At 36.3% G+C, this 25,257-nt stretch overlaps 1 protein-coding gene across 1 annotated transcript in view; it reads left to right on the plus strand.

The window, feature by feature from the left end:
• Positions 1-24,868, plus strand: part of LOC140336200 (tenascin-N-like) — a 42,791-nt gene extending 17,923 nt beyond the window's left edge. Inside the window, exons 7-14 of the mRNA XM_072419208.1 lie at positions 8,019-8,282; positions 8,720-8,850; positions 11,715-11,847; positions 12,678-12,829; positions 14,073-14,169; positions 15,585-15,749; positions 16,086-16,249; positions 23,935-24,868. Coding sequence (XP_072275309.1) covers positions 8,019-8,282; positions 8,720-8,850; positions 11,715-11,847; positions 12,678-12,829; positions 14,073-14,169; positions 15,585-15,749; positions 16,086-16,249; positions 23,935-24,030 — 1,202 coding nt within the window. The 3' untranslated portion in view covers positions 24,031-24,868. The remainder of the gene's footprint in view (positions 1-8,018; positions 8,283-8,719; positions 8,851-11,714; positions 11,848-12,677; positions 12,830-14,072; positions 14,170-15,584; positions 15,750-16,085; positions 16,250-23,934) is intronic.
• The last annotated feature ends 389 nt before the right edge of the window (positions 24,869-25,257 follow it).

A 25,257-nucleotide genomic window follows, 5' to 3' on the forward strand; every position in this document is an offset into this window, starting at 1 on the left:
TGTTACGTTAGAAGCCTCCAGCTAATGTAACAGGATGATACGTTAGAAGCTGGAGGCTTCTAGGGGCATAGTTCAGTGTTTAATTTATTCAAAGTAGGCCTACACATGCACACTTGTTGTAACAGGTAAAATTAAAAAAGTATTAAAACTTTTAAAAGTTTATAAATGTGTTATGTTTTGCGGCTCCAGACTATTTTTCTTTAGTGGAAGAGGAGGCAAAATGGCTCTTTTTATAGTAAAGGTTGCTGACCCCTGATCCAGACACACCTGTTGGTAAGCACTGCCCATTTCATAACCTTGTCAAGAACCTCCCTTCCAAAACCCACCAATCAGATTATGGAGCAGCTGGAAAATGATAGTGTCACGTCGCTGTTCATTCTGTTGTCTCTTTATATTTAGTGTAATTGTCTGCACAGACAGCAGAGGCTCTTTTTTTCAGTGTTTTTATATTTGCCTAATGTTTTGATAAAGCGTAAAAACTAAAGATGGATACACATGGTAGATACTGTATTTGTCTCTTGAGATGAATGATCTTCAGTGTCCTGGGTAAAAATCTAGCATGTGTACAGTGTTCCACTGATGGTTTTTAGCATGGCAGACCACTGAACGACCAAGCAGAGACAAACATTTTCTAGGGAGGAGGATGCAGCGGGGTGCTTCCTGCTCGTTCTCCCCATTCCCTCTCCCTAGAGCTGAAGAGCTGTGTGTAAAGTGGTCATTTGTTCTACTGATATTGGAAATGACCATGAAAGTATATTTACAGTGCCGAATATTTAAAGTCTGTATGGAGCTTTACAGTTTCCCACTCTTCTAAAATTGCATTTGCTATCAATGTCATCACTGGTATTACCCTAGCTTTCTGACACACAATCAAAAAGAATGAAAAACCCTCTAAACAGAACACAGTAATAAAAACTTTGGTTTTGGTTGCTAAGCTTTCCCACAGTCTTTTTGTATGTCACTTATAAGTTAGGTTGTAGAAGGTGCAGGTCCATCAACAAGATGACAGTCCATAGACCATCCACTGTAATGAATGGGGTATGCTACATTAAATTGCAGATGGGTGGATTTAAACGCTGAGGCTCTGTGGTACTAGGAAGACCCCACAAAGAAGGTGTTTAGGTGAAATGGTGACTTAGCTTCAATTTCTTCCTCTTTTACTATCTGGGTAAATATAAAGAAATGCAAACTCTCCTTTTCTTCACTTTTTATTAGGCTGGTGTCATTGGGTTGTTCACGGAATACCCTATCATATTTACTGCAAAAATAGCAGGCACTCTTTAGACATCCACGTAGACCTATGACCACAACTATTCACACTCTTGTCCTAACTAAGCAAGCCACAGTTTAGGGAACCCAACCGTTTCAGGAACATCTAGAAACCACTGGAGGAACCTTGGGGGTCCATGGAACCATGGTTGAGAATTGTTGATATAACTCAGAACTGATTGGGGTCTATTTATAAGGAAGTGAATCTGACATTCACTGAAAAATTCCCTGATGGAGAATCAACTACTGCCATTAAAACACTTGGAAGATTCTACACCAGGAAATGTTTCAGTGAATGTCAGATTCATTGCTTTATAAATAGACCCACTTTGAAAGGCTGTGATATATTCAATAGCCAGTCAATACCTCCATAAATCAATCAATTATTCAATCAGTTCATGCACCAGTAATACTATTCCTAGTTTTTTTATGCAGTAAGTAATTAAGTAATTCCTAAATGTTTGAGTTTTGATATGTACAGTATATTCTGACTTTACATTTATAAAGACAAAATAAAATCCTACAGCTCTTGGTTACCTTTAAAGTCGAATTGTCGGCATTTCTTTGGCTAGAGGCTAAAAACTCTATTTGGGTTTTTTGTTTGCTTGTCTTTTGTCTATGTGAATAAAAAGTAAACCTGATTGGTTGGTATAGAAAACAGCTTCCATTTTCCAACGCAGGCCCAATGACTCACCCCATCGGTTGTTACAGCGGCTGGATATATTTATTTTATGACCTATCATACACTGAGCAAATTTCATAAATAAATATTACATGAGGATGTCACACAGTGTTAATACAACTCTTACACCCCGTCATATACAGATTACAGCGCAGCTGTTATGCCGACGTACACTCTATCTCCTTGCATGTAGATTTAGATTGAAGCTGTTGAGAGTGATGGTTTTTGGCTTCTGTGCGATTCTTCATTAAACAATACTATTTACTCAGCAAGCGCCTCATGAAAATGCCATATTTACAATATCTATCCTAACGCACACAAGAACTCATGGGCACCGTAGCGAATATATCAGAAGCAACCTCTGCCTTGTATATCAGTCAGATAAGCATCGCCAATGCGGCAGTCTTGTACAATTTCCTTATTTGTGTTTTCCCATCTCAGGCTTTGGCTTCTCTCCATAAATCTTTGAATTATGCATCTTTTAACCCCCTAGGGAAGAAATAGCGTTGGCTTCCAGTAAAGGCTGACTGCGCCCAAGCCACTAAATAATCCTAATAAGTTTTTTTATATACTGTAGTCAGCCGTGTAAATATACTTGTGCTAATTAAATTAATTAAGAAAACTGGAGCATAATAAAACAAGTGATTTAATGCAGGCAGGAAGATGCAGAAGGGTGCTTACTAACATTACATGCTGGTTTATGATAAAGGATGCAAAGTACATCAAATGAACACAAATAGAAATATAACAAGCATAACACACCACGCTTTATATAAAAAGCTTACATTTAATCAAAGACCCATCTGTCATCTGGTAAATCTGGCATTTGCCATGAAGCCTAGTATGCTTGAAAATATAGACTTGACTGTTTAAACCTTTGTTTTAAAGGAACATTAGCTTTAATACGTATATATTATTGTTTATATACTCAAGTAAAAAATTAGATGTTTTTTCTCTCAAAATGGCATTAAAAAAAAATTCAGTTTATTCTCAGATCAAACCAGTAGATGGCGCTGTTCCTCATGTAAAGTGTGTAACAAACTCTTGCCATCTGAGACATGAGTTTGTTACTGTTAGGGCACATCCCCATCTACTGGTAACCAACAACATTTCAGAAAAGATCATTTAGGAGTAAGTGAGCCATCAGTACTAAGTCAAAAGAACAAAAAACTTTACCTAGTAACATGGAGAAAAAAAAAAGTTTTACAGACTGAACCCATGTGATTTTAATTGTTTAGCCATTTAAATAAATGTTAAAAGTAAAATGCATCATGGATGTTTTTTCACAGATATTTTATTGGCATTTCAATTGATTAGTGTTTTGCATGTTAGCAGTAATGATAAATTTTGTGCCCTAGAGTCAAAGCAATTTCCTGTTTTTTTTAAGGTAAAATAGAGTACCTTGGATTGGTTTATATTTGAGTATATAGGGTAATTTAGGAACATTGGTCAAAGGTTTTAATTTTTCAGGAATTACAATTATTATTATGATTTTATTATAATGGCAGCTTATTCTGTATTGTCTTACAATTGTAGAGGCACATATGAAACATACATACAATAGTTGGGTACAGAGATTGGTGATGCAGATTCTACACTCATACAGTATACTGTCTAAACTACATAGCAGATAATGAAAAAGCATTTATCCAGCAATTATGTGCTGCATTTTGAGGGGTGTCTCTAACCCTAAAAGCTCAATATCTAAAGGAATAAAGGATATGTTGATATATAAATGTAAAAAGTGTATGTGTTGGCAAAACTGAAACTTGGGAACAACTGACGCAATACCATTATTGTTTGCACTATGCTTTTATGTATTTCATTTTAAAATCCTTCTATAACATCTGTCCATTTATAATTAGCTTTTCATTGGCTCTCAACAGGATATTTAAGTGAAGTAGCACTTTATAATAAATGTAATGGGGTCGTGTGCTCACATTTTTGAGGCTCTCTAATGTGCCAGGTCAGTGATAAAATCTTTATTAAGTGGAATAAAAATATGAATGTGGTCAAAAGCAATAAACTCTCTGTAAATGAGTTGGGTGATGTTGCTACATATAAAATATTGTCAAAATCGAGTGTAAAGCCAAAACTTTTTTTTAGTTTTGGAGAGAGATGGAAAATATTAAACTTTTTGTCAGTTTTTTTTTGCTGTCTATGGCCTGGCTACATCCACCTCTATAATTGTTCTAACTGCCATTATTTCTGAGACATAAAGTATAGACGAGAGATGGACAATATAAAAAAGGTTATATTTGTCCCCAGAACAACAAGAGTAAAAATTAAAGTGGAGACAAATGTGACAAATTACTACACTGGGAATTTTCCTGATTTTGTAGAGATTTCCTCCCATTTGCTGTTGCAACTCTGGGACCTTGGGAAACAGCAAACTATTAACGTCAGGTGAACCTTATTTGTGCCAAGCCTAGTATAGTATTAAGACTAATAGTAGGAGAGAGAACAAAAGGCTTGTAAATGGCACTGTGATTAGCTGATAAAATAGCTAACTTTATTTATGATCCATAAAGAATATAAACATATAGAAGTATAGACATACTACTGGGTACAGTGGATGTAAGTACTGAACCTATTTTACTGAATATATATAGTGTATACCCATAATTCTCCCTTCCCGATGCGTTTCGCCCAGTCGGGCTTCTTCAGGGGATTTGGAGAGTAGAGAATGTTCAGACTTGAGTTTCAGTACAGTAGATTCATTAAAAGCAAGTGAATTGGATTTCGCTAGGTGATAGCTGTATTTAGATGGGTTGGTTGTGTCAATATTGGTGTTATGTACAGTAGGATGAATATCAAAGGAAAATTCAAAGATACAAGATGGAACCAGCTTTCAAAATAAAATGGTAATAAATGTGATTGAAGAATAGTCTCTGATTGAAAGCACAACATTTCTACTGATATGAATTTTGATACGTTGATGAAGAATGTCTGGAAATCATTTAGTTGGTCATAGTAAAATGGGTTCAGTTGTGAGAAGTGGGGTTTTAATACCTCAATAGTAATCAATTTTCAATATGTTTTTCATAGAAGAGGGCAACCTGTCAGCATTCAATAAACACAAAAGGCTTTTTCTATTAGTCAGAACACTGTCCTCTTCATAAGACAATGTTGTTTTCTGACTGTCATGCTGTCATTAATATGTCTTCAATGCCCTCTTTTAGGGGGTCACTAACATGAACCAAGTATTAACATAAGAAATTCAGACATTCATCAAGGTAAGCTTGTTCTGGATCTGTGAGTCAGAAGTAATTAAGCAGATCCATCCAGGCAACTAACAGATTTACCTTCCAGGTAAATCTCACCACATCTCAGACCATTCTCATGAAATATGTCTATGACATGATGACAGGTGGGATGGGGACTTTTTTTTATTCTCATAGATTTGTAAAAAGATTGGAATCAGAATGCCAATATTTAGACCAGATATCCTGAGGATATTAAAGAAGACTTAAACTATATACTAATGACATTTAATTTGATAAATTTAATTTAATTTAGGTTCAGTTTTTTGGCATTTGTTTTCAAATTCTCTTTTTCACTCTTTTTCATTCCTTGCTGCTGGTTGATGTCCTTGTGTCTGATTCTTGTCTACATGCATGGCTTCCCGTAGTCATCACTGGGCATCTCCGTGACAAAAAGACAATACAGGAAAACAATTATAAAACAGTCACAGGGCACTGTCACCCTGAAACATACCTAAAATATTAAAAATAACATTTGTAATTCCATTACCATGTTATAACTTATATATAAGATTTAGTATTTTTACATCTGTTTTTAGTAAACACATAAATCCTATCCTGGAAGAATGGCCACTGCTTTAACATCAGAATGTCCTCTCAATTTACTATAATTAGATATTTATATCTTTTTCCCATGATCCCGCAAAGGCAGATCATTCAAGTATGAGCAAGCAGAGTTAAAAATATTCCCCACGGTCATTGCCCACGGCTTCTTTTTCATTTGTGATTTGGGAATATTACAATAGCTTCTTTTTTTTCAAGGCAAATTTCATTTTATCTTTAGTTATGTATTAAAGAAATGACTACTATCATAGACAAAATATCTCTGGCAAAATTCCTAAAAGGTCTCCGCAAATCATGTACAACTGACAATTCCACGTACTGTACAGCTATTGATGAGCTCCAGAACACAATGCACGATTTTTATGTCACTTTTGGGTCATTTGTTTCGAAATAAAGTGTCGGATTGAGGTAAGTGATACAAGACGGAAGATATAAAAGCATTACTTGCCTAAAACAGAGAGTTTTGTGTCATTGCCTTGATCTATAGTCATGGATATGTATGGATAATAACACTAACTGCTCTTGTAATGTGTTTCAAGTGCTAAAACACTGCAATAACAATTACTGTCAATAACTTCCCAACTCGACTCCTCAAGCTCATTTTTAAAGGTTCGTATTTGATTTTGTACTTTTATTTAGAGCTCACATTTCCAAAGGTACAGTACTACTTCTCTCCGAAGAGGCAAACACTGTCACCTTTTACATACTGCGACCCATCTATAAAGAAGTGGTGATCAGATAACAGATGGTTTTTCTTCTGATCCTAACTTTTCAAAGTGCCAGTTGTAAATAAGACAAGTTTTTTTTTCTGAGATCAGTGCCAAATCACTGTGCTGCAATTAGTCTTAATTGGTGATCAGCAGCTCTATTCATCTGAATTGAACAACTGTTTACACGTTCCTCTTATGTTACAGTAGGGTGGCACATTCTGTATAGTCACCAAGTGCTGCTGGAGTATACACAAATTTATGGAATTTTCCTACAAGTCTACAGAAAGTGCCCAGAAAAAAGCAGTAACAAACTATCTGGAATATAGGGCTTGAGTTTTTCAAGCTCTACAAAATGGGAAAAGAACCTGGGTGATCCAAAAAATCTTTAAAAAAATTTCCTATTACAGGTAGTCCCCGGGTTACATACGATAAGGACTGTAGGTTTGTTCTCATGTTGAATTTGTATGTAAGTTGGAACAGGTACATTATTTTAATAAATTCAATTAGGACAGATGTTTGTCTCAACATATTAGGCAGCGTGGTGTATAAAATCCTCACTGTGAGTTACAAAAAACTTTATGGAGCCTAGACATTTATTAACTTCTGGAGCAAGCTGTGCTTAGATATGCAAAAATAAACAACTGCAAAGTTTGTCTTGGTCATTAAAGAGTTGCAAGAGGCTGCAGAAAGAGCTCAGACCTTAAGATCACGCACAATCTCAGCTGAGTTTAGCAAAAGACTTCTTCTGCAAGCCATGCAAGCCGCCCCCCTCGCCCTGTCAAGCCTCTGTCCAGCATGCCAGGGAGCAGGGAAGCCCTGTTCGAATCTAGGAGTTGTCCATGTGTGATGTCCATAACCCAGGGATACCTGTATTTGGCAATTATTTTCAGTCTTAGACAAGATTCATTCCTATTTGCTGGATTACCCAGGTTAGTTAGTTAATTAGTTAGATACCATGATCTTCCTCAGTCGTGAAGAGCTTTATTAAATGAAACCCATACAATTTGCCTACAGTGCTCTGCAAAAAGCATTTGAGAGTTTTGTTCTATTTTATTATGAACATGACAATTAACTTTAAAACATTTGCCAAAATGGAAGAAGTTTGCAGACATTTTTGAGTTTTTTGCCAAAGTTCAAGGGAAATTAAAACTTTGGAACATCACCACTAAAATTCAGGCCTAATTCTCTTTTTTTCTGTTATGTCTCTTTATTCTTGTAATACTGTTGTATGTTTCCATCTTTTGGAATATTTTATACATTTAATGAATTAGTCACTTTTGAAATGATAAATGTGTAAGTTATCAACATTGTTAATAATAATGAAAAGATATATTGCTTTCATCAAAAGAAAGAGAAGTCATGATATTGTTACTCATGTAACCCAGGGTATACTTTTGATCTACCATTCTGCTCTGTAAGGTTGAAAGGAAGACTGTGGAAGGATATACAGCTAGATAAAGTAATGCACTAATATACTATAATATTCTTTTGCATTATTGGTAATATCTAACAACATTTACATGTTTTCAGGAATTGATGGCCCCAGAAACTTGAAGGTAACAGGTGTTGGAGAAGACACTGCTAACCTATTGTGGGAGGCTGCTCAGGCTCAGATAGACAAATACATCTTGACATATGCAGCACAGGATGGGCACAGTGAGGAGATGACTGTGAGCAAGGACAAGACCACCACTACCTTAACCGGCCTCACTCCAGGCATGGAATACGTCTTTAATATATGGGCAGAAAAGGGCAACAAGAAGAGCAAGAGGGCATCCGTAACAGCCATTACCGGTGAGAATTGTTACAAATTAATGCGCAGCAAGGTTTTTGAACCTCATATATCAACAAGTTCCATATCATGTAACAGAAAAAAAGCAAAAAGCTCATCATATGATAACCAGTACAAGTGCTACAATTAGTAGGGAGGAATTCACTAGCATTCTCTTTATCCATGTGAAACCAAGGTTAGTGAACTAAGACAATTAGGAAAAATTATAATTAAAGATTTAAAATATGGCACTAAAACCTGAACAGCCTAACATGTCCTTAAGTGACTGAAACTTGTTTCAAGGTGATGTTCTGAAGATTCTCTCATAAATGTCTGAAGCTTTTGTCTTTTCTTGTCTTTACATTTTTATGTCCACAACGCACTGATATAGCATGGCTCTACCATGTCAAAAGAAAATACTAAACAGTAGAATAGTAATTATTAAATCATTCTTTTTTAGATATTGATGCACCTAAAAACCTGCAAGCCACTGAAATTACACAAAATGAAGCCACCTTGACATGGACTCCACCTGTTGCACAAATTGATGGTTATCTACTGGTCTATGTGGATGCTGATGGCAACCGTCAGGTAATACGTAAAAATCAGGAAACGTAGTAGAAATGGGCCACCTGCAAGGATATATTAAACAAAAAAAAACAAAGTCAAAGCAAAAAAAAATACACCAAACGGGGACAGTTTATTCCAGCAAAGAGAAAAAGCTGTAGAAATGACTTGTTTTCATGAAAGCTTTTACCCTATGTCTGAACCTTTCTATGTAGTAACATGGTAAGGCATTTTCCTAAAACATGTCAGTAAAGTTTCTCATTTATTCAAATCATTGTATATCTAGCAGTAATTGGTCACATTCATCTGGACTTGTTCTTCTAATGTTGAAGATGTTTCGCAGCCCTTCATGCTGTTTCATTAGTTTTACCAGAGTAGGAAATTCCCCAACATTTATATCCACACAGCACAAACATCTTAATCCAATCATTATAGATTATGACACTGCAGGTGTTGATTGTTCAAGACCAGTTGACATGAAATGCTGTTTTAACATCTCTACCTTCAGCCATGTAATTTGAAGTTTTGAAATTTTACCAACTATGCAGACATTCTGACACCAAGGATGTGATTATGTTAATAGAACAGGGTGGTTCACCAATTTCACATGTTCTGGTTATGGAACCTAATATCTAAAGTGTCACATTCCAGGGATAGTGGATTAAAGTCTTTGTGCTGTGTAGATATGAATGCTAGGGTATTTCCTACACTTTTAGAAATGATGAAGCAGTTTTGAGGGCTGTGACACATCTTAAACATTAGAAGAACATATCCAGTTAAATGGGACTAACTACTACTAATTATTTGCTAAAACATGTCTCATCTACTGCTTTATGTCTACTATTTATGCAATAAATGTAACTGATTTAGCCAGGGACGTTTAATCCTGTGGGATAACAATCATTATTAGCAATAATGACTGTATTTTTCATCAACAAGGACCAATGAGTGCTAGGAATACCAGTCTAATGGCCAAAAATATTGATCATTACAGAACATAACACATGATATGGGTTAGTAAATGAAACCCGTGATGTTTGCATATTAACATACTAGCCTGGGGACTGAGTTGTATATGTATGATATATGATTTTCTAAAATGATAGAGGGAGAAGGAGATTATAAATAGTGTACTCTTGTTATCATTAGTGTAATGAATGAAGTCTACAAGTCAAATTCAGACATTCGTTCTCTAATTCTAAGTTTCCGGTGCAGATTTATTTTTGATTGACAGCTGTGGGGTAGCATTGATTTTAATAATGAAAATATAATAATCGTTAATTTAAATAATTGTTAAAATAAATAACCCTAATAAAAAGAAAATCAGATTTTGTACCGTGCTTTGTTAACCGTACCATTATTACCCACAAGTAGGGATCCACTCAAATGGAACCACTGGTTGCCATTTGTGTAAGAAGCTTATGCACTATTTTTGCTTGTGTTGAGAGAGCAAAAGTGGAAACCAGACTGAAAAAAATCACCCCTTATCTCCATTATGTCCTAAAAAGATTGTCAGAAAGTAAAGAACTTCATAGAGTGGTAATCAGGTCTAATCACTACTTTATATATATACCAGCAGTGGTAAAAGTGGTGGAAACAGTATGATCCCCAGTTTAAAAAAGGTGACGATTGTGTTAAGTGATTTGCATTTTTTTTTTATTGGTTGATATGAGTCAGCTGACTTTCAGTGCACTACAGTGTCGCTCATATAAAGGTCTTATGAAAATGACTATAATTTTCTGTACAATATTAGCTCAAATACATTATTGTAAAATAGAAACATTTTTTTTTATTAATATTCACCCAATCATTTTCTGTCTGGAATTTGTAGAATCTACAAAATGGGAAATGTACATCTAGTAAAACAATTTTCTGTTTCTGCCAATGTTCCTGTATATTATCTATTCATTCTTAACACTATAATAGTGCTCATTTTCTGATAAAATCACAAGTTAAAATTGTGCATTCGGGCTTTCAAACCCTCTTTAATGCAAGTAAAAGCCCTAATTTCAGCTTCTTGTAGAAACAAAACAAACCCATGGTTGTAAACAAATTTTGTTGTTCTCTACTTAACCCCCCAGTGGTTTTATTTCCCATTATCAAGCCTACTTTATGTACAGTCACATAAAAATATGATTGAGCAAAACATGCTACAGAGAATCTAAAACTCTGTGCGGTAAAGGTAATCACAGCGATGCCAGATGGGGAGATACGAGGCTGCTTTGTTTGAAACAGCTTTAATATCTATGTAATGACCTCAGAAGGTTCATTTGCTATGAAATCTGAAATACATCACTGAGATTTTTCTCAAATTTAGTTCATAGAAACTTTCTTTTCAACAATTCATTGACCATGATAAACCATTAGGACCCAAAGTCCACACTTTAGGGGTCAGCAGATGTATGGCCCAAGTTCATGGGTTTGGTCAATATTAGAAGCATGGGCTGTCTTGTCTTCAAAGCAAACATTTCACATTCAACACAAAGCGACAGGTTTGCTTTAAATCCCTCTCTTGGTGGAACATACCTTCCCTTTCTTTGCACCAAGTGTCAAGGCAATTTCTAGTGTTTTTTGGGCATGGAGGATCATAGAATCTGCTCCATGTAACAGCATTGGGCCAAACAGCATTGCCAATAGTTCTGTGTAAGATATAACTGAAACTTGTAAATTACACAAACCCCATCTTTTGTCCCTGGGGGATAAATAAAGTGGAAAAAAGAAACTTGTTCTTCTAGGGAGGGCTGCAGTAAAATGTATCTGTGGCACGTGTCAGTGTGGTCAACTATGTTTTTTGAAGACATGCAATTCAATTTATCACTAGATATTCTTAGATGCAGTTTAGGTTGCTGAAATCTACTGTTGATGCTAACTTACTTTGTACATGGCAGGAGATTGAACTGGATGCTGCAGCTAAGAGTTATGAACTGAAGGGCTTGAACAAAGGAAGCGAGTATAAGATCTACCTGGAGGCATACAAAGGGAACAGACGGAGCAGGCAGGCCATCACCTCATTCATGACTGGTAATATATGTATATATAATTTATAAATATGTTATATATATATATATATAAATATATATATTTATTTATTTATATAGATATAAAATTGTTGTTTTACAAATGTAATACATGACGAAGGATTCCCTGAGCAATGGGGAATAGACAGTGCTAAAGTAGTTTCCTGTCCTCATCATTATAAAGAAAAAATACAAACGTGAAACTAAAAAGCAGAGCAAAGCAGATCTTTCTGATTCCACAACATCAGACCAAGCACTAGTACTATTTCTAAAATTAAATTATAAGTTCAATTGTAGTTACAACCAATTATGTAAAAGTTATACATATAGTTTTACTACATATAGTTTTACATGAAGCTCATTGTTGCTGTGAGAACCCCGACTATTGCACTTTGAAGAATAACAGAATATTGGCTATTTGATTTTTTTGCAGCCTGTGCCTTATTGTGGATTCACTTTCACTTCCTGCAATGTAAGTGTCACAGGAAGTGGAAATGGAAATTCCAATAAGTGTCCCTTTAGTTCCGACATCAACTAAAAGTTTGAGATGGGGATACTTCTTCTCCCCAGTGGGGCACAAACAGCACCAAAAGGTGATGGGTGTTTCAGATAAACATCAACTTGCAGATGTCAAAGAGCTTCAATTCAAGGATTATCGAAAAATGTAGGCACATTTATTTTTATGTCAGAAACCTGTTTCTGTGATTAGTTCATGCTCTACTATCTGGTTTATTATTGAGTAGGGGTATGGCAACAAGTATAAATGGTATAAAGTATATAGCGACAGTAATAGTTTTGTGCATCTTTATTTATGGTTTGTTTTCTCAATGATAGTGACTATGATCATCACCTTCCCTGTGGACTGTGTCCAAGTTCGAATGGCTGGCAATGCACAAAGCGGAGTATATACCATCTACCCTGGAGGAGAGAACACAAATGGCATTAGAGTGTACTGCGATCAGGATACAGATGGAGGTGGATGGACTGTAAGTTTAGTAGGGCTGTAGACATTAGACTGCCCTAGTCAGCTGAATTGTTCACTCTTTTTATTAATCTAGCACTAACCTTGGACACTGCTTCTAGCTTTATATGTAAAAATCACTTCATTATATCTAGCTTTGAGCTATGATTAAGTAATGCAATGCACCAACCAATAACCTTTAGATGAATAGGAGACTCATTGGGCCTGATTTATTAAAGCGATCCAAGGCTGGAGAGGATACACTTTCATCAGTGAAGCTGGGTGATTCAGCAAATTGAATAGTCATTTTCTATTTGCTGGCAAATGTTTTGAATCCTGGACCAGATCCATTACAGGTTTGCTGGATCACCCAGCTTTACTGAGGAAAGTGTACCCTAGTGAGCTTTAATAAATCAGGCCCATAGTACCCATCCCCACTTTATTGTTGCAGAATTGCTTAAAAACAAATAAATACAAATTGAAAATTACCCCAAGGTCTTTACAAATCCCCATTAGATGAAGCCACCATCCTCAGCACCGACTCCACGGTGGACGTCAAAGAGCCAAGCGATCCGTTTTTGGTCATTGGATGGCCACTGATAATGTAATTCCTGCGTTACATGTCTCCAGCAACTGGCTATGTGTAAAGCATTGCTGTACACAAACCATGGTGCATTTACCATACAGTGAAGAGCCAAAATTAAGTAATAGTAGTAACTAGTATAATAGTAAATAGTAGTAACTTTTTATTTTTTTGGTCTTCTTTAAGCCAAGAGAAATACAATCTTTTATATTTTACCTTTTTACCATACCTGGCTTACAGTGTTCCTAAGGTGATCTGGTCCCAGCCCTCCTTTTTGTTTCTGTGCTGTCATTCAGTCAGAATGCTATGAATCAAGTGAAGTTGTAACCCATCCTAAACATGTCAGCAAACATATTTAGGCCATAATCCCCCTGTTTTATTGTAAACAACCAGCAGGTGTTTATAAGCTCTTCCTTCAGGGTCATGTTCAGGAACCCTGCCACAACTACATGCACAAAATGGTTCATAAAATGGGAGCGTTGTTGTGGTAAACTGTAATTACTTTGTCTTTGGTACAATCTCTGAGAATCTTTGAATATGAATATGTTAAATGCAGCTAGAAAAGTGTGACATGGCAATGAGTCAAATAGGCACAGGTGTACTTTAAATCCTGATAGTAAAGTCTCAAGGTTTTTTTTTGATCATTTAAACAATCAGACTTTTATTTTACAACATTTTTATTCAGGTTTTCCAGAGAAGAAACAGTGGAAAGGCTGACTTCTATCAACGCTGGAGGACATATGTGGAGGGCTTTGGAGACCCCAGTGATGAGTTCTGGCTTGGTAAGCGATTTACAGGCCTTTGAAACATTACACCAGAAACCCATTGAGAGATCAAGTAAATATACATTTTCATGGCTGATGAGGTAACGCACATTACACTCTATAGATAGGTGTATCTCCTTATTTATTGAGGCCAGTGGGATAAACTGAAAAACTAAATTCATCATTTAAAGTAAATTGGTACATACTTATTCTCAATTTAAAAGCTATGAACGTCAAAAAAAATATTAAATATGAAACATTTTCCTCTTACCTAACAACCTTCTTGTATTCTTTCAAGATTTCCAAATATCTGATAAAGTTTTTAATTTCCGTGGAAAAGTGGAACCGGGCAATTATACTCATCCCTACAACTGATTCCATTAATATTTGGGACTTTTTAATGGCATTATAATAATTCATATTTTTTCTTTTTTTATATAAAATACAAATCCTTTGTTTACACGATTAAAACATCATAATAACTGAATACATAGACAAGTAAATATATGTACCAAAATGGTGGTAAGTTGGAACACAACAAATTTCATAAGGCCTTAATACAGAATATGAGAGGTGAACATGAATCACATCCTCTGTAGATTGTAAAGAAATATCTGGTGGGGACCAGTAAAGCATCAACACATTTTGAAGTACACGACTGCTTCCTTGGGATGTTTGGGATGTTTTACACTAAAAACAATGATATGTAATACAATAAATACAGGAAAACCCCTCCTATTGTGTGGGACTTCCCCCACCACCTAGATTGTAAGCTCTTCGGGCAGGGTCCTCTCCTTCCATGTCACTGTCTGTATACTGTCATTTGCAACCCCTATTTATTGTACAGCTTGGTAATATGTTGGCGCTATATAAATCCAGTTTATTAATAATATTATTATTATTAATAATAATAATAATAATAATAATAATAATAATAATATAACTCACATATAGTCACCAAGCACAAGCCAAAAGCCTGTTGACAGGTGCAAATGTTTATGTGCAAAGAGAATGTTTTTTTGGTCTACATGGCTCTGTCCCTTGTGGAAGATTTACTCTTTTTTTATTCTGTGGGCCATTGTCACTGAGACAAGAGTGGATGAACAACCCAAAATTTTAGAGGTGGGGTTAATCATCTAATGAAGTTAAATGATCCAGTGACAACTCTAAAACTATGGTACAATTTCTTTCATTTTCCTGTTGTATCTCTGGGACAGGAAGTGAGCAAATCTCCCCAGAGACATCAAACAATATCTTGAATAACCTTTTCTTATCTATAATAAAAAAACAAAAACTTGTATATAAAAAGTTTATATACATAAACTATGTAAATAATAATATAATATAATATATAATATGTAAAGCTGTATATACATACCTATATAACATACATATACCTATATTTACCTAACATTATGTATCTGTCATTCTAGGTCTGGAATGGATCCATAAACTTACTTCCACACCTGTGCAGTATAAATTGCGTGTAGACCTCCGCACAGCCGATGAATCTGTTTACGCTGTATATAACAACTTCCGCGTGGGATCATCAAAAGACAAATACAAGCTGATTGTCAGTGACTACTCAGGCACAGCCGGTAAAGCAAATTATTACATTTCAATAAAGCTCAATCCACCTAAACTGAATATCTTATTTTGGTAGATGCTGGTGAGTGAAACCACCCACTCCCCATAGGCATTTATTTTAAATCTCATAGAAGGTGGGGTGATATTTATCATGCCACTGTAGTATGGGGCAGATTTGGGTACTCCAGAACTATTGTGCCTTTCATTGCAACTACAGTGGCCCTAAATATGAACTGAGTGACATCTGCATGATCCAGAGAACCTCATTTAATCATTGGTAATGCATTGGGTAAATATGTATCTTATAATGGCATACAGTCCATCACTCTTACTGTTTCTATTCACAGGTGATGCTCTCGGATATCACAATGGATGGAAGTTCACAACCTGGGACAAGGATAATGATATAGCTCTCACTAACTGTGCCCTCTCACATCGTGGAGCTTTCTGGTACAAGAATTGCCACCTTGCCAATCCCAATGGGCAGTATGGTGATAACAATCACAGCATGGTAAAAATATTTTTATATACTTAAAAAAAAGCCTCATAGCGTGTCAGATATAACCTCAGTAAAATATTTAATTGTCTTATATTTATGTTGAGGCAGTGCACTGACTTTCCCCATGGTAGGAGATTTTAGACTTTAAAGAAGGGGGAGGGAGTGTTACACAAAACTTTGGTTTTTGGAATTCTGATGAAAACTTACCCAAGGAAAATCTCTGTTTATGAGTGCACAAAAGCACGGATGTATCAAGAGTCATATACCAATACATACATATCTATATATCAGGAAAGGGCTGTGTGTATTGTGTCCTGGTTGTAAAATTCTGCAATATTTAAATGTCATATCTGCAGTAGTGGGAGTATATGAACAGGCAAACAGCAGGAATGAACGATGCCACAGTCTCTTCCTAGTTCTGGGTCTCAACTTTGGCTTTTGTCTAAATTTTGGTCTAGGTAAAGTAAGTGTCAAGGCAGGTTGGAAGGCGGGCTCAGTGGCTAGCACTCCTGCCTGTGCAGTGCTGGGTGGTAGGTTTGAATCCTGACCAGGGCACTGTTTGCATGTAGGGACAGACATAGGGAGGTGCAAAGTGTGCTGCTGCTCAAGGGCCCCGGGCCCTACTCAGCCAACAGGGGCCTCCACAGTCAGTTCAACCCACTGTTGGCTATGTCTGACATTGTTTGCATGTGTTTCCTCCAGGATCTCTGGTTTCCACATACATCTCTAAAATATGGAGGTTGATTGGCTACCAGAACCAACTTTGGTGTGTGATAAGCTTGAAACAGGCACAACACGGCTGAAAAACATTACCAAAACAACATAAACATAATTTCCATGGTTTCAGAATTCCCCTTGCTTCCTGTCCTGTTAACTAGACCAAAAGTAAGGGAAAACCTGCAACAAAGACATTCAACAAGCCTTATTTTGTATTACTGTAGATATTTTAGTTGTCTTGTAGTATTTATAGCCGCATAGATAACTAACTCACCACATTCCAATAACCATGGTGTCATAAAAGCATGTCTTTCCTAGAATGTGATCTGGGGACAAATGTTCCCTTCTTCTTGCACTCCTTTTAACTACTCCTTTTTTATTTTGGCTTATAATAAATCAAATAAAATCCAAACAAAATAAAAACAAGAGAGTTGGAAGCTGTAATAAAATGTATCAAGGCAGATGTTCACTGAACATGACAAGTCAGAAAGTTTGTGATTATACTTTGTGCCCATTTTCATTATTTAGTAATTATGTGTAACAAATTAAAACAGGGTGTTTCAACAAGCTTTCATAAACAAAATTTATATTTTAATCCAGCCTGTAGTAAATTGACAAAATATGTATAAAACCACCATACAGTCCCCATAGTTCTGTGAGTCTAGACCAGTCTTTCTAGACCTTGTTAACTGAACCAAAAGTGAGAAAACAAAGAGAGAGAATGGGTTATCAATGTCAATTCAGATTATTCAAATATTAAGTACAACAAGTATAGTTACATATTCAAAATACATTGAAAACTATACAGTTTATAAATGTGAGACACCCTCCCTATAAATTCATCATTGGATAATAAGGGCTTATTTCTATACAAAGTGTGCTCCTATCATAAAATAAACAACATGAACTTAGTCCCCTTTCCTAATTTCAGGGGTGAGAAAGCAAATTTCAGAGGTAATAACAGCTGATGGTATAAGAAAAGTGATCAAGGAAAACAGTGGTTTGGAGTACAGATGAAAGGCTGAGACATTTCAGGATAAAGAGTCGGTATTACCTCTGAAATTTGATTTCTCACCCTTGAAGTTAAGAAAGAGGACTAAGTTCATGTTGTTTATTTTATGATATCAGCACACTTTGTATTAAAAAAAGCCCCTCTTATCCTATGACAAAATAATGGAGAGGGCGTCTAACATTTATACACTGTATAGTATTCAATGTATTTTGAATTTGTAACTATACTTGTTGTACTCAATACATTTGAATTGCCATTAAAAACTCCGTATCTCTGTTTTCTCACTTTTGGTTTATCAAAACTTAGGGAACCCCTGCCATAATTACTATATCCGCAGGTTACAATACATTAGTGTGGCGGTTAGTGAGAAGAATGTCTTTTATATTGCTGGCCATTGGGAAGAATGTCTTCCTTGCAGATAGCCAATAAAATCATTGGTGTCACATGAACTGACCTGCGAGACACAAATTGCTCAAGAAACCCATAGCAACGTCTGGAGCAGAGGTCGGCAAACTCCGGCCTTTGGGACAGATACGGCCTAGCCGGTAGTTTGTTCTGGCCTAACGCCCCCTGGCTAATCTGGCCTAATGCCCGCTGGCAACCCGCAGCTCCAGAGCCGCGGGTTGCCGGCCAGCATTAGGCCGGATCAGCCAGGGGGCGTTGAGCCGGAACAAACTACCGGAGAATGAGCCGCCGGAGCTCAGGAGCCGCATGCAGCTCTTGAGCCTCCTCTTGCTGTGGCTTCCCTATTTACCGCGGCCAGTGTTAACACTTTCACCTCCGGGGTAAATAGGGAACGCCCCATTAAGGGAAATCCATCACCTCCGCAATCCATACCTCTGGTCTGGAGGATCCGTAGTTGAGAAACACTGATCTAGTGTATTGAGGGTGCTATTCAGAGGTCAAGACAGAATCCAATGTTCAGACAAATGCAGGACAGCCATGATGATCTCCTGCAAACAGGAAACTGTTGCCTGTCTGTCTCTGGCCTCTAACATGACAGCAATATTTATATCTTCATATTCCCTCAGCATTGGATTCCTTTGGTAACATGTCAAAACAAACAACAAAAAACTGACTCAAGGAACAGATCAATATGATATTATTTCATTACCCTGATTATAACCATGTGGTTTTGTCTTAACTGCAGAAAATCATACAATTCATGAACCCTGATTGTATGCATACCTTAGATCCACAATTCCCAGCAAAACTGACAGATCTACCTATTTCGGAAAATCTAAAAATTATTTATTGTGTCAGAAGTGTCCAGCTTTAGTCCTGAAAGGCCAGGATCCTCACACATTTTCAATATTTGACAGCAGTAAGTTTTTGTAAGATGTGTTTAGAGTCAGAAAATGACTGCTTATATGAAAATCTTGGCTTGTATGTGGTCTTTGAGGACTGGAGTTGGACACCTCGGAATTAGGGGATTTTTCTGGTGTGACCATCTGCAGGCAGAATGTTGGGCAAACACAATTTAGATTATTAATTGCAGGTTTAGAACATCGTGATCATGTTCTATAGTATAACAATGAACCATAGTGTGTGCTGTTAGAACCAAGACACAGGAAGAATACATGTTTATGCAGCTTTGTGGCCATGATTACAGCTTGCAAAGTTTATTTTTTTTCTTTTTGATCAGAGTTGCTATTTAAATCTTGCATTATCTGTACTGTATATATAAGTGGAGCAGCGTTTACTGCTGCAGGCCTGGTGGCAGAATCTTCTCCTTGGTGTTTTACATCAATATAAACATAAAAAAACAGCCTCAGATGGATTTGTGGTTCTTGTTAGTGCCTGGTAGGTCCGTAAAGCAGTTGTTTTAAGGGCTGTTCTCCCTGGGAGGGAGCTGATGTTTTGCTGTTTTCAGGCAGCTGAAAGAAGACTGATGGGAAATGAGATATTTACATAATTTCACTGCTATTTCTGGCCTGGCGCCAAATCTATTAACATAATATAGTTCAGTTTAGAGCCATCTGCAAACAGAATCCTTTTCCTTGTTACTTTTCTACTGAGGATCTTGCTATAGATAAGAAATATAATATTGGTAAATAGTAACTATGGACCCTCATTCTTTTATATATATATATATATATATATCATTTTTTTTAAATATGATGTTTATATCCTGCTTAATGTAACCTCTCAGTGACAACTGTTCTTTTTGCCACTAGCTAGAAATAATATTTTATCTTAAATGGTCCTGTGGAAAGTCTATGGACAAGCTATTTACAGATTGTTGAAAAACAGCTATATTCTAAAGCTGAATTTAGGCATAGCCTCCAACTTCACAACTAATTTGCGAGTTACAAAGAGTTTACAAAGATAAATCTAAGTGCCATTAGTAATCTATGGCTATATGATCTGATAGGTCCAAAGTCTTCTATCTCATTCACTACAGAGGAATAGGGTACTGAGTATAAGTATGCTGATCACCTCCTGGGTAGTGGGTAGTATGGACAATTCCTTTTGGCTGTCCGCCTTTACGGTCATCTAAGGATTTAGAATACTGCCCAGGTTTGATCAAATGACAAAGAAATGACCAGACACAGTCTGCAGAATTGGATCTAAAAGTCGCCTTACAGGGCAGTAAAGGAAAACAGAGTTAGGTATGTATATAAATAGCGTTACAAGGAGTTTATGAGGAGGCATTGAACTTTTAGCTAAAATAATTCTCACCTTTTGAATTGCCTACACCCCATCATTACCCAGAAAAGGGCATCTTTGCTACCCATGGAGGCATGCTGAGCCTTCACAGATAAGGGCTATCTTAGGTTGCAGCTCCGACACCTGGGATGGTCCCCTAGGAGTCTATGAGGTCTCAGTGTACAGGTAGGGTGGTGTCAAAGAGAAAACTATCTGGGGGACGGGTGAACACTGAACAAGTTACAAAGGTAAAAGGTTGGGTAGGGGTGTTGTGTATTTGCATTGGAAAAGGGGTGATCTAAGTCACCTTAGCTCCCCCTGCTCCCCCATCCAGACCTCCTGTTCTCTGTTTATATTTGAAGCATGGAAGGCTGCTGGGAGTGGGAACCTTAATACTTCTCCTGTGAAGCCTATGCTTGGATATTGCTGTATCTTTACTTTTACATTCAATATCTGAATCCATGGGTCTGATTTATTAACTCAACTCTCTATGGCTGGAGAGAATACACTTTCATAAGTGAGGCTGGGTGATCCAACAAACCTGGAATGGATCTGGTCCAGGATTGAAAACATTTGCAACCAATTTACTTTTAAGAAATCTATTTCAAGTTTGCTTAATCACCCAGCTTTACTGTTGAAATTGTATCCTCTCCAGCCATGGAGAGCTTTAATAAATCAGGGCCTATAAATTGTAAATGATCGTCCTATTATGACAACCAGATCTGAACTATTTAAGTATGCTTTTTAAGGACTTTCTGGAAAATATATACATAGTACCTATGTGGATTTATATTGTGTTGTCTAACAACTGTAGTTTTTGGTATGAAATTGTTGATCTGGTTGATTTACTTTTGAAAGGCTTATAAAGCATCCTTTAAGGGTGATATTAATGGTATACATATGCCATATAAACTTACAATACCATTATCCTGTATTCCTTTATTCGATTAATTTCATTGCTCAATTACAAAACCATGTTAACCTTTATTCTGCCTTTATACAGGCAAATGCATTTGTTGTATTAAAATTGTAAATGTTGGAAGCTACCTAATATATATTCTAGCTAAATGTCTGGGTGGATTACATGAATGTTAATGAAAACACTAAATGCAGCAGTTATAAACACAGAAGATTTACAAATGTCAGCAGCACCAGTGTTCAGCTAGAGCATCCTTCAGTTTTGTCAGCCTAATATACAGATGCATTGGCCAGTAAATTAAACAAGTTTACACCCTGCAGCACAAAGCTAAACCTGTCTGCTCTGAGGTCATTCTGTGTGTTACCTTATTATAAGCTTGGCCAGAGCACCTGATAGCTCTTAGTGACTCAAAGCTAGATCACTGTGCTGTATCTTCTCTAACACCTGCAGGTTATTCTCAGTCCAGAGACTTTGGCTTTGCTCAAGGCTTTGCTGTACAAAACATAATGTCAGGATAGTTAATCCCCTCTAAAGGAATATATCAAGGTTAATTATGCCCTTGCAATGGATATTTTAGTGAGCTTAGTAAATGTGGTAAAAAAATTAATTTGCAAAGGACACTCAATCACGTGCAAGAAAATCAGAAAAAGAAAAAAAAACAGGATTTTTGCATTTACATGATTAGATGGTTGAAGTCATCAAAGCTTCACCCCTTTTACTAATGAAGATTTCCTTTTACATCCTTCATGGACAATGGGACAACCATTCCCAAAATCAAGAACAACATTCCAGAAAAGACACCTTACAGATATATGTATTATATATAAATATACATGGAAACAAAACAGGTTTAATTGCTCTGAAATTAGAATGTGGCAGATATAGTTTTAAAGTGTGCTTATCAGGTGTAGGTGTTTCTTTCTTGTCTTGTGGCAGGTCCCCTTTGATTTTGACTTTTTTCAGACAGGCAAACTTCTGAATTTGCCTCGGTTTTTAGATACACATTTATTTAGCAGAAATGTCAAGCTCAGGTGGATCAGAGTGCCTAACTGTGTAGTAGAACTCCCTTTGGGGCTGCATTAGTTCTGCTGAAAGCAGCACGCAATTGCAAATATACTATTATTGGGGCCTACTTTGATCATTTCAGCGCATTTCATAATCAAATAGTATATCACATATGTGGGTTAAATTATTACAGGATGTGAAATGGTATCATGATAGCACTGAGAAATCAGCATGGAAGGAAACTTAACCCTAAAGGACAACTGCACCCAAAGCTAACCTTTCAGTATTATGTGGTTCTTGTATTAGGTATCTATTGAGGATTCCAGAGTTGTTATATCCCTAATTCTTAGTTCTGTATACCTGATACAACCATAACAAATCAAATGACGGTGGTACTCTGCCCAGTCGTGAATGCCACAATAAATGAAACAAATAATTCTGTTTGAAGAAATACAAATTCAGAAAGGCAATCTGTTTGTCTGGCTATTACAAGTCAAAAATCCATAAATTATAAAGTCTAGTGCCAATAAACATGAACTATGAAATACTACAATATCACTCTTGAATTTAGTTGCCTTTAAGAAATCATTGAATAGTTTGGAGCCATATTTGAGTTATTTTTTAAACTGTTTGAGAGCTGCAAAGAGGAAGAAAAATGAATGCACATATCCAAAACAAAATATAGCTTTGTTTGACTTGTTCAGATTTCAGATTTAGATACCAGGTTGGGTAATATTTCTTCTCTAGATTTAGGCCTATTTTTCAACCCATAGGTATGGTAACACGCGGTGTGCCAGACATAGCGAGTACCATAAAAAATATTAAAAGTTTGCTGGATGACCTTAAAGTGTATAAAAAAGAAACAATATTTTTAAATTTTCAATAAATTTAGATTTAGATGAAATTAGTTTAGATGAAAACATCCTCCAATGGTGACATCGGTTCCAGAGATAACTCTTGGGATTGAAAATTTTGGTATTTTGGAAAGATTTACTAACCTATTAATTTGCTATTGCATTTTCATGGGGTAAAAGGAAGCAAAATCTCCCTAGTGGGTTGCAGACAGTGATGGATGCCCTGATAGGGGTTTTACCTCCCTCATGCTCTTCACAAAACAAAAATAAATTAGACTAGAAGGTTGGTCTACAGCTGTCCATGGATGTCTTTGAAAAGTTGTAAACCTTGCATTCAATATCCAGACTTTCTCACAGACAAAAATGAAAAAAAGAAAAGTCAAGAAAAAAATAGTCAATAAAAACTAGTTCAGTCATGATGACTTCAGTTACACTTTAATTGTATCTAACATTTACAGTTGGTTTAGGTTTACTAAATAATCAGCTTTTATACATGTTACAGCTGCTTTTAACTTTTCTGCTTTTGCTTTCTGTTTTCCAGGGTATCAACTGGGAGCCTTGGAAGGGTCATGAGTTTTCCATTCCATTCATTGAGATGAAGATCAGACCGACAGACTTATCCGAAAGCATAGTGTGAAGAAGCACTTATCAGTTTTCCAACTTTCTTCTTTAATTTGTATATTTTATTGAATTTGCAATCAATAAGAATCAACATGCTAAATAATCAGAGTTTAATGTTCAAATCAGTGGTTGGATTGACATGCCAAAACCTTAACATTCATTCATGAACTCCATGCTCATTATGAGAGAGTTAGCTACTTGATTGTTGTATGTTAATAACAGATTTTGTGCAATTTTAAACTGCGTTCTAGAGCACAAATGCACAGCCGCCATTTAGGTTCTCCTAGGGGTTCTAGAGAATTGCAGCCATGACATTCATTTTCAGAAGTGCAGGTTTTGGGCCTCCAAATTCATTATGATCTTGGATAGAAACTGACACCTGATGTTCTCAGCATATGAAGAAATTGAGGTCTTCAGTTCAAAATGTTCAATGATTGTTCCTAAATAGTATAAAGTAAGCCAGCTCTTATGCTGCAGGAATCCCCATGCCTTGGTTCTTCTTCAATATAATCATCACAGTTTGGTATTTCCTAGTATTTAACCTTGTATATTTGTTTAAATGGTTATTTAAAGCAAAATCTGTGCAGCCTGATTTGATAAAATTTTACATTTGTGTTTTCTTGTTTTGTTTGTTGAGCTACCTAAATCAGGAATGGGGGTTTGCAATGCGTGCACCAGACATTGCCCCGAGGTTAAAGCAGGATGTGTATATAGTGTTTTTTCTACAGTGTCATCTCTTGCTGGCATGCTAACCACTTACCCTAACTACATTTCTATATGTGTGTATATAGTTGTATGCTGCACCACAAGATTTCCAACTTTGTACTGAAATAGTGAAATAAATCACACTTACAGAAATACAATGTATTCCAAAATGTATTACTTCCTTAAAACCTAATCTAATTGCATATGCTTTTTCATACCTAGTTTTATATATGGTAAAGGTTGGGTGAATAAGCTAGTCCTGACTAGGCTGCAAGAAAACTTTGGAAGCAAAGGTATCACATTCCTGCTGCTCATTGTTCCCAGTTACAGCCAGAAACCAACATTTCTGAAAGTGCAAGCTTGTTTGGCAAATTTAAAGCCTAACTCTATCCATGGAAACTTTGCAGTGTAAAGAAACGTTACTGAACCTCTATTGTAATACATTATCTGATAGCTCCACAGTACTTTAATGCAGCGTACACCAACCGGTGGTCCAAGGTAAAATATTGGTGGTGACCCCTTTACGGATCGCAGGCTC

This window comes from Pyxicephalus adspersus, chromosome 8, assembly GCF_032062135.1.
Source record: "Pyxicephalus adspersus chromosome 8, UCB_Pads_2.0, whole genome shotgun sequence".
In the NCBI taxonomy this organism is placed as follows: Eukaryota; Metazoa; Chordata; class Amphibia; order Anura; family Pyxicephalidae; genus Pyxicephalus; species Pyxicephalus adspersus.